The 10224-nt window shown below is 55.1% G+C and overlaps 1 protein-coding gene across 1 annotated transcript in view; it reads right to left on the reverse strand.

Moving 5' to 3' along the window:
- Positions 1–1446: 1446 nt before the first annotated feature.
- The window catches only part of LOC103913707 (multidrug and toxin extrusion protein 2-like), a 36604-nt gene continuing 27826 nt past the window's right edge, over positions 1447–10224 (reverse strand). Inside the window, exons 2-18 of the mRNA XM_009320238.1 lie at positions 9139–9199; positions 8367–8468; positions 7747–7815; positions 7210–7358; positions 7022–7064; positions 6232–6276; positions 5738–5835; positions 5392–5489; positions 4950–5063; positions 4643–4710; positions 4262–4370; positions 4100–4175; positions 3694–3763; positions 2903–3035; positions 2392–2486; positions 2079–2160; positions 1447–1673 (exon numbers count right to left, since the gene is read on the reverse strand). Of these exons, the coding sequence (XP_009318513.1) occupies positions 1447–1673; positions 2079–2160; positions 2392–2486; positions 2903–3035; positions 3694–3763; positions 4100–4175; positions 4262–4370; positions 4643–4710; positions 4950–5063; positions 5392–5489; positions 5738–5835; positions 6232–6276; positions 7022–7064; positions 7210–7358; positions 7747–7815; positions 8367–8468; positions 9139–9199 (1639 nt within the window). The remainder of the gene's footprint in view (positions 1674–2078; positions 2161–2391; positions 2487–2902; positions 3036–3693; positions 3764–4099; positions 4176–4261; positions 4371–4642; positions 4711–4949; positions 5064–5391; positions 5490–5737; positions 5836–6231; positions 6277–7021; positions 7065–7209; positions 7359–7746; positions 7816–8366; positions 8469–9138; positions 9200–10224) is intronic.

Below are 10224 nucleotides of genomic sequence, written 5' to 3' on the forward strand. Positions count from 1 at the left end.
GGTTTCACCGGCCCCGCTCCGCCAGGCCAAATATAGCGTCCTGCCTTGGCCCACCACAGGGCAGGGGAGGCGGAGGGGAGCTGCTGCCGTGGTACAGACCCTCTCCTGCACAGAGCAGGAGGTGGGCTCCCATAGCCCACAGGGCAGAGCAAGGCAGGCTTCCTCATCTCCCCAGGCTCCCATCCCAAAACTAGCTGGATTCTGAGCAGGGCACAGTCTGCCACATCCTCCCCACATCTGGGCAGGGGTTGATGGCTGTTTCAAACTCCTTTATGTCATGTCTTTTCATTCCCGGCCACAGGCAACCAGCGCGAGTGCCAGGAGAGTTGCAGGGTGGCAGGGAGGTGCCATGCACTGGCTGGCTGTGTTATTCACCTCCAACAGCTGTGCACATGCCACACGGCAGAGGCAGCGGCCTCGCTGCTGTCATACAGCTGCAGGTAAGAGCATGGGACAGGTCCTGAGGGCAGGGGTGGGCAGGCAGTGCTGGTGCATTTGCATTAAGACATACGGCAGTTCCTTGACAGCTCTGGAGGGTTGTGCACCACGCCACCCTCTCCCGTGCAGCTCAGCAACAGTGTGAGAGCAATCAAGGCACGCAAACCCTGCTTGTACCTGAGGGGCACAGCGTGCTCTGTGAGCCCCTGCTGAAACAAGAGCCTGGCTCCCACTGCACCCAGAGCCAGCCCCAAACTGCAGGGCCAGGAGGCTGAGGCTATGCCCTGTAGAAGCCTGCCGTGCTGCACAAAGCAGGCACACGTCTCCCCTCTAACAGTTAGTCATGCCAGTGACCAGGGTCATGGTCGCACCACATTAGAAGCCCAACATTTACTCAGAAAACTTTATTGTATCAAAATCCCACCTTACAAAAGTGCAAAGGAGAGTGGCTTTAGGCCCTATGCCTGCCATGCAGCAGGGAGAGCAGGGCCAGCAGCCAGCGCCCAACGCCCTGGAGCAGTCAGAGGAGTCAGCCATCTTCCAACAAAACCAGCCTTGCTCTGTGCTGCCACAGCGGTAGCGAGTGGGCTCTGCCACGCCGTGATGCTGGCACAGACTGGTGCATGAGGAAACGTGCTGTGGGCAGCACGAGCCTCTGCCATTAGCAAATGACACGGACAAATGGCCCCAGGGAGTAGGAAGCAAGGCAGCAGCACAAGGTCCCTGTCTCCTTCTCAGGCCAGCTCGAGGATACATCCCCGCCTACCACAAGTGACATGCTGGTGCAGTGCAGGAGAGGGGCCAGCTCTCAAGCACTTTCTTCCCAGATGCCACATCCTCACCCCCTTTAAGAACTCTGCGTGTGGGATAAAACATTGTGAGTTAACCAGAAACTGAGTAAAGTGACTCTTTACAAGGAACCGAGGGGGAATTCCTTCCCCTGCACCATCCTCCTGGGACATTAGCACGTGCCATCCCGCTATGCACAGCTCCCCAGTGTCACTGGTTCTAGCCATTGCCAGTCAGGAGCCGGACCAGTATGCCCACCAGCAGGACAGCGATGGCAGCGGCAGCAGCCAGCATGCGGCGGATGATCAGGGCCCTCCATACCACAGCGGGAGGAGCAGGGACGACAGCAGGCACCTCCTGTGTGATGAGCTGGTGGTCAGGTTGCCTCTCACCTTCCACAACGCTCTCGGGCAGGACCACAGTGTCCGTGTCAAGGGAGATGTAATCTGTGTAACAGAAAGGTGAGTGTTGCAGGGAAGCTGAGCTGCAAAGTCAGGGGATCCCAGTCTGATGCTGCACAAGCGCTAGTGACAGTCCTGAGGGTCCCTTCCCAAGGCTCAGGGACACTGGGACGTGCCGCAGCAAAGTGGCAGATGTTCCCAGGTAAGGCAGACACCGGCTGGCAGTCCAGGCTCTTCCCTGGAGCAGCCAGGGTGGTGACAGGGGTAACAGGGTATCTGGTACCCCATTAGTAAGTACAGGAGAAGTGCCACTGGCCTGGGACCAGCACCAGACATTGTGCTCTTTCCAGCCATCTGGGCCTGCAGGACAGACACAGCTGCTGTGACTGTGAAGGAAGGGTTGGGTGGAGAATTTGGGCTCCCTCCCTGTTGTCAGGCCCGATTACATACCCACAGCCGATGCTTTGTTAGCAGCTGTGCCATCGGAGTTCACATCTTCCAGTTGTTTTTTCAGTCCAGCTCGAACTTGAGCCTAAAAACACACGGAAGAGTTGCTCTTCTCAGAGCAAGGATGTCCTGCCCAGCCAAGGAAAGCTGAGCCTCTTCCCTCCACTCTCCCAAAGCAAGCATGCTCAGCACCAAATTGCTCCAGGGACAGATCCCATTTCACTTTTGCCTCCTCACAGAGGGCTGTGGCATTGTACTGGGACAGGAACTCACCTAACACCTTTTAAGAGTTACTAGGGAGAAGCACAAGTCTCACCTCTTCTGCAGCTTTCTTCCAATCCATGCGCATGACAAAAGTGGAGAAGGAAACGGCTTGCAGAGAGATGCAAATGATCATCCCCACCCACAGACCTGCAGCAATGGAAAGTTACTTCAGGGACGGCTTGAGGAAAGCCTGCTTTTGCCAGCCACTGCCACAATGCCCAAGCACTTCAGTGGGGACAGATTATTGCCCCATGTCTAACCCAGTCTCGATGGGAGAGCTGCCCTGAGGGGCTGCGAGAGGAAACAGATCCTGGGGGGGTCCTATGCTGGCAGCAAGCCTGGATTTACTGGGACATCTCAGCCCCCATTTGATGGACGCTACTCAGAACCTGCCTCAGATAAACACTTCAGTGTGCAACCCAGCCCCACCAAGCCGAAGGAGGATCTGAGCACAAGTTCCAGGGCTGAGCCTTTGCTCAAGGCACAGGGTTTGGCCCAGCAGAAGCAGTGCTGGCAGCTCGTACAAAGCCAGACTCCCGATGCCAAATGGAGGACACACGTACCTAACACCCCCATCTTAGCCGCAAACATCAGTGAGACGCCGATGGGCAGGCCGATGGCATAATAGCCGATGGCGTTGGCGATAGCACCCATCTTCTGCTTCCCTGTGCCCCGCAGCACACCGCCGCAGGTCGCCTAAGGAAAGCAGGCAGAGGGATCAATACATGGGACAGCGCGTGCTATGGAAGGTACCACCACAGCTCTGAGGTACGGCGCAGCCCCGTGAATAGGGGAACCCACAGCACCGTCCCGCAGAGCCAAGAGGGACCAAAGCCACATCACAGAGCACATGGTGCAGGGCTCCTCTCGTTCCAGCTGCCGACCCAGGTGCAGGATATGGAGCTGTCTGCAGACACTGAGAGGTGTGCCAGCAGACCCCATAGCGCTTTCCACGCTGCCTGGGACCCTCTCCCAGGGACATGACAGGAGGAAACAGGCTGAAATTACTATCTAACAAGTGGTATAAGCACTGCTGCTATGCTGCAAGTACCTGATATCTCTGAACATCCAGCTGCTCACTTGTGCTGCTCTGGCAAGCTAGTAAAAAGCTGAAGCCTTGCCAGGGGGAAAAGAGGGAGAAAGAACTGGGTGGTTCTGCAGCAACGCCAATGGGCAACGACAAGCACAAGGGACACTGAGGTGCTATAGGTAATGCAGGCAGCTGCTTTGACAGTTTATCAGTTTGCTTCTCTGTATCGTTTTAGCAGATCAAAAAAGAGCTGGAGGCAGCTTTGCACTCTCCATTGCACCCCAACCTGCAGAGAGGAATCGCTCCACATACTGGAATACTCACTGCTGCTGCATCAAACAAGTGGAATGGAGCAAAGATGATCATCACTTTGGACACCAAGATAACGATCTCCCTGTTGGGAAGATGTACGTACTGGTCAGGGAAAGCAGCATGGCCTGGTCCCAAGGGACTCTGGTTCTGACATATCTCCCTCGGCCAGCTACAAATCCTGATCCCAGCCCACGAGACTTGAGGGGATGCGTGCAGCTTGGGTACCACCATGGTAGTGTCCCAGTGTCAACAGCATCCGTGCTGCCCAGTGACACTGGGCAGTGGGGAGGAACCTTTGGGGAACATGTTTGCCACACAGAGGTTTATGAACTCTGTCAGCAGCTTCTGAGCAGCTCCTGGGATATAAATCACACCCTCCAAGAAGGTAATAATACTCAAAAGAAAGCCGTTGACCCACTTGTCATTGGTGAAGATGTATCCCACCACATCCTTTAGGGTTCCCAGTAATGTTGCAACCACAACAGCAAAAACTTCTGAAAGAAAAAGAAATAATCAAATTGCTTGCCTCAAGGGCAGCATGTCCTGCCCCTTTATTCCCCTCTGCAGGACCTGGGCTGACCTGTGCACAGCAGGGCAGTAATGCAGGAGGTCTTGGCTTGCACCACATCCCCCGATCCCAAGGCATTGCCCACTCTGACACTCGCAGCCACGCTGAAGCCTAGAGGCACCTGAGTAGCAGGAGACAAGGAGGTGGTGAGTGGCAATAGAGCCTGCAGCAGTTTTCTTCTTCCTCAGCAAAGAATTTGGAGCAAATTGGCATTGCTGCAGTAAAGGGATTTTCCATCTGCAGCCCACCCCTGGATGTGCAGCTGCACAGCAGGCTGGAGAGTCATCACCTTCCTGGTACCGACTCCTACTTCCCTCCCCAGCCTTGATCTGCAGGACCATTGTTTGGGGGCTCTTCCCAGGCTGATCTTGGTTTAATACACTCAGCCCTTACCATGTATGCCGCAGAGGAGAGCTCGTAGATGACAGACTGCGCGCCCAGCTCCACCACACTGAGCAGCCCTGGAAGAGATTCATCACTTTCTTCATTAGGTCAGAATTAAATGCCTCCTTTGCTGACAAGGAGGCAGTGACTACAGGGTTCCCATCTAACAGATGCAGCATCCTGCAGAACCAACCCTGCAGGCGAGGAGGCTGCTGGCAGGAGGTGCTCTGGGGACACACTCAAGAGGCAGCCACCAGAGCAGGCACGGCTGGAAGACAACCTGTTGAACCAGAGGAAAAAGGGGATTGGGACTCACCTGCCAAGAAGCTCCCAATCTCAAAGGTCCACCATTCAATACACATCATGAGCATGCTGGGCACCGCCAGCCAGATAAAGGAGCCCCAGTCCAGGAGGCAGTCCCTGGTCCAACCTGCAATGAGGAGGTGAAGCAAAATGAATACATGTTCTCCCTCTCTTCCCCCAAAGGGGAGCCATGTGCTCTTCTGGACACTCTCGGAGGACAATCACTACTGCAGCTCACAGGACACTGGTCTAGTCTTGGTGCTGTACCATGCTGAATTCCTGAGACAGGATGATCAACAAGAATGTACTTGGAGCTACAGTAATGGGCTTGAGGACATGGCTACAGCATCTTCCTGCCATGAGGGGACGGTAATCCCTTTCTCAGGTGCTGGTGACAGTGCCAAATCCCCAGGGCCAGACACTGGGGATTTGAAAGATTAAGCTATGAACAGTACCTCCCCAAGTTTCCACGTGGATCTTCTTCCACCACACGTAAAGGAAGAGCAGAATGGCCTGGGTGTACTGAGAAACAGTGTTAGCCCAGGCAGAGCCCCTGGGGAGAGAGACAGGCAGATTACAAATGACATCCTCCCCAATCCCCTCAGCTACAGCAGAAGAGACCTGGTGGCACCCATACAAGCCTTGCTGCAGATATGGGGCAGATCCCTCCAGCCTTATCTTTGCAGGCTAGTTGGCTGGGTGCAGAGGGTGGCAGAACTGGGCACCCAGCGCACACACCCCCAGCCCTGAGCAAACCCCTGCACCCAGGGAGAGGCTGTCACCTCCTCTGCTCACACTTACACCATGCCTAGCTTCAGCACATATAGGAAGAAGGCGTTCATGGCCACATTGAGGATGTTGGCTGCAATCCCCGTCAACACCTGAGGCAAAATGATCGCCTAGAAGCCAAGGAGAGACTTTTCAGTTTGCTTCCCCAACACTGCCCAAGCCCCATCCGGCGAACACAGGGGAGACCTTCAGCAATGCCCAAGGAGAAAGGCAGCTCCTGTTTCAGGTAAAGCTGGATTGCGTTAGACGTGCAGAAGGTAGCAGGGCTCAAGAGCTGGTGCAATCAATAAAGTGCAGACTTGGGAGGTAGCAATGGGGAAATGGAGCAAACTAAGCGTGGTTCCCATGAGCTGTCCCTGCCCTGCAGGGCTGGCTGAGGGGCTGTGCATCACACATTCCTCGGCCCAGCTCTCCCCAGAACAGGATGAACTTAGATCCCCAACTTTATCCATGTTCCTAGGAATACCTTTAATCTATGGCCCAGAACCTGGCTAGTTATACAATACCTGACTTAGTAAATATCTTGTCTGCAGCTGGTACAGAAACGCCGCCTGCAAAAGTCAAGATTCATTTCATCAGCACCGCCGCACTATGGTTCAACAGCCAGCTACCATTTAACACTCACAGGTAGGTCTTTCCCTCAGCTCCCCGCACCACCTTCTCGGGGTGCCCCAGCCAGGCATGCTGCCCAACACCCTGCTCCTGTGGTCTGGTTGAAGCGTGGCATCTGCCAGCACTGGCTGCACCCAAAGCCAAGAGTAACAAAAGGCACCTCCCATTCCCACTGGGAAGAGAGATCAGTCTCCAAATGGGAAATCTCCTATGCTTCCTCATCAGCACGAGAGAGCCTGGAAACCTTGGAAGAAAGGATTAACCTACAGACCCTTATTCCCCAGGGGTACTGCTCCCTGTCTTAGAGGAGTCAGAGTAACTACCCAAGAGCCCGGCAGCTAGGAGCCTGTGCGAACAGCAAGCTGCAGCCTTTATCTCAGAGCTAAGAGTGAGCCCTGGAGCTCCTGGATCCAATGTCCATCACCAGTTACGTGTTGTGCAGCGACGTGGCCTGCGGTAAAAGCCTTTGCGCAGTGAAAGCCTTTGCGCAGTAAGATGAAAGAGTGCATGTTTGCTGGTCCAGCAGCTGCTGCCAATACACATCTCTTAAGGCCCAAGACCAAGGGGCATGTTGTAAAACCCTAAACCATGCTGCCCTGTGATCCACACAGCAAAGACCTTCCCTCTTTTCCCTTAATGTTACCGGGGGATACAGAGCTTCTAACAGCTTTAGCAGCAACTTACAGGAAGCGCTGGAATAAAGATCATCACGTAGACCTGAGTTAACCTGGAAAGAGAGTTGTTTCTCCAGTTAATGATAGAGCAAAGCAAGAGCCAAGCCAAGCAGCGTTGCACTCAAGCTCCACAGAGCCTTGATTTCAACACTACACAGCCAAATGCCTGATCCAGAAGGGCTCGATCTCACCCCTGACCTGGAGACCTCGGGGTCCTGTCCGATGAGCAGGAGGATCCGCTCGGTGTTGATGAAGAGCGCCCAGCAAGGGAAGCAGCACAGCAGTAGGATGAGGATCCCCCGCTGCAGGATAGTGCCCACCTGCTTCAGGTTCTTGCCGCCATATGTCTGAGTCAGGAGAGAAGACCAAGGCAAGCGTAACAGGGAACCAAACGGTCTGGGCAAATGCTCAGGACTCAGCGCAGCAACAGGCTGATTAAATGCATTTCCCACGCCCTGCAGTGGCTAGTGCCAGGCTGGCTGGGCTTAACTAGCTCTCAGGTGGATTGCACACCCCTTTGCCACCCATGGACGACTCAGGGCTCCTTGGGGGAGCGGCAGGGAGGGAGCAGGCTCCAGCCAGTGCATCTGTAACCCCCCCCGCTCGGCTGCACCCCCCCCGGCTGGCTGGAAGCTGCCGTCCTCCCACCCTTTGTGCCCAGATCACACTGCACAGGAGGCGAGACACCACCAATCGAGCCCTGTCAGGCACAAGAAAGGGGGAGCTGCTACTGACCTGGGACATCAGTGTGTCGCATGCTGAGGCTAAACCAGAACCGATGGAGATGCCTGTCACATTGATAACCTGGAGGAGAGACAAGGGACTTGGGTTGCAAGGGAGGGTAACAGGGGACCTGGCCCAAAGCACTGTGTCCCTCCCAACTGGGTGGGGAGACAGTTCTGGTACAAGTTTTTGGGAAGCTTCCAGCCCTTCTCTATTTCTCAGAATAACACATTCTTGTTACCTAAATAGCCTCTTCTCTCCTCTGGTGTGGAAAAGGATCCTCTAGCAAGGGGTAAATATCTAAAGGACCACAAACAGTGCTGCTCCTAGCCACATGCACACCCCCAGGTCTGGTGGGTCCAGAGAGCTGGTCACAGGCTCCAGCTCCCTGCCAAGGCGCTGGCCTTGCACTGGCGCAGTCACTGACTGCTCAGTTCCCATCTCCTGCCCGTGCTCAGGGCAAAAGAAAGAACGGTTTGGTGGATGCGATGTTTGCATTGCATCAGGCTGTGCTTACGCACAGGGTCCTCACATATACATTCCTACAGGTTTTGGTTTTTTCCCTTCTTCTTTTTTTTGGTGACACATAATTTGTATGTTTTAAATCAGAGCAGAATCAGAGTAATACATACGGAGACGGCCAGCGTCACAGCATCCAGCTCGGCTTTCCCCAGGTGACCACAGAAGATGGAGCTGACCACGCTGATCAAGAAACCCAGCAGCTGGGCGACAAACTAGGACGGGAGGAGGAGGAGACGGTGGGATGAGAACTGATTAGGACTCGAGGAACACCACTCCTCCCCCAGGCATCAGACTATGAACAGTCGGGTTTGCTGGTGTCACCGCAGCGCCTCGCCTCAAGGCCAGGGCTCTGCTGTCCTGGGAACCCGTCCCTGCTCGCCAGCACTGCTGGGGCAGAGGAGCCAGCTCCAGGACTCGCGCAGGCTCTCGGTGGCTTTCTCTTTCAAAGCAGACCTCTACCTGCCCTGGGGTATTTTGGTGTTATGCAGCCAAGCTGGCAGATGACCTTGTTTACATGGAACTTAACAGCTTCACTAGAAATCCTCTTTTCCAGGATGAAAGATGCATGGAGAGGGAAAATAAAAAAATCCCAATGCTTTTCTGCACCTCTGCGCATCTGGGGAAAACTCTCCTCCCAAACTGCAATATCCTCGCCTCCTGGAGAGACACCAAGTCCAGCCTGCTCATTCCTTGCCAGAGGCTACAGCAAGGCTTAAGGATACTGTAGCAGAGACTGCACTCCAGACCTCATTTTCCCTTGGCAAGAGGATGCCCCCTCTACAGGCCTCCGAGGCACAGCTAGAACCAGATGGTAGGAGTTAGAGATGTTTATACCCGCTGAGGGGTGGGCACAGCTGGGGACCGTGCCCAGGGTCCACTCACCCTCCTTTCTACCCAGCAGTTGGCAAGCCGAGAGCCCAGCACGCTGCTGGAGAACCAGCTCCTGTGGGGTCAGAGGAAGAACAGAACAAAACCTTCTCCTCTCCAGACCTCCCACCGCTGCCTGCAGATGCAGTCCTGCTGCCAGGCCCGGGCATGTTCACCCTGCTGTGAGTAATCCCCAGGAGGGGCCCATACCTCCACGATTGTCCCCGTGCAGGGTTTGACATGAAATGAGAATTAACTAATGACAGCTGTAGGTTTGGTTTTGAGGTTAGCTGTGCACACAGAGAAGCAGGCTGTGCCACAGCTGGAACGGTTGAGGGGACTGAGCTAGGGCTGATGTATTCAGCTACAGAAACCGAAACCCGTCTATACTTCCTCTGCTGCCTGATCACAGCAGGTCAGCGCTTTGATGTCAGGGAGGACGCCTCTGAGAAGTTCATCAGTTGGTACTTATTTACCGGATAGAGTAGAAGATTCGAAGCACAAAACTTCACACACAATGGATTTAGACCAGGGCTGTGGTGCCCGCTCCCCTTTGCGGAAGCCTCTGCAAAGGGTGCTCAGCGCTGCACCACTGGTCCCTGGCTACCAAAGGATGCATCCCCCTTCCAGCCAAACGGCAGTCCAGGGAGGATTTCAGGACAGTGAGCCATCCAGACAGACAGCCACCCAGTCTGCAAAGGAGCCCAAGGAGCTGGCGTCAAGCGAGGCGACTTGCTTGTCACCCAAGGGGTACATGTCAGTGCCAGGGCTGCAGAATGGTTTCACAGAGCAATTTAACAGCTTATCCCCCCCTCCCCAAATCCACTGCTGCCCTTTTAAAGCCTTGCTGCCAGGCCCTGCCGGAGCAGGGCGCATGGATCAAGCTGGACAGCAACAGGAATTCCTGTGGCAAAGAATAAGCGCTTGGATGACAATTAAGGAATGAATGGTGGCGGTTTAATCCTAGCTGTGCCTTCAGCAGGCTAGCAGGCATGGACTGCAGGAGGGAGGGACCGGGCCGGCCCCTGTGCGGGCGGGGAGGGGAGGTGAAACCCGGGCTGCAGAGCCGTGCCCGGAGGCTGAAGGGAGGACGAAGCGGCG

This window comes from Pygoscelis adeliae, unplaced genomic scaffold (genome assembly GCF_000699105.1).
Source record: "Pygoscelis adeliae isolate BGI_AS28 unplaced genomic scaffold, ASM69910v1 Scaffold913, whole genome shotgun sequence".
In the NCBI taxonomy this organism is placed as follows: Eukaryota; Metazoa; Chordata; class Aves; order Sphenisciformes; family Spheniscidae; genus Pygoscelis; species Pygoscelis adeliae.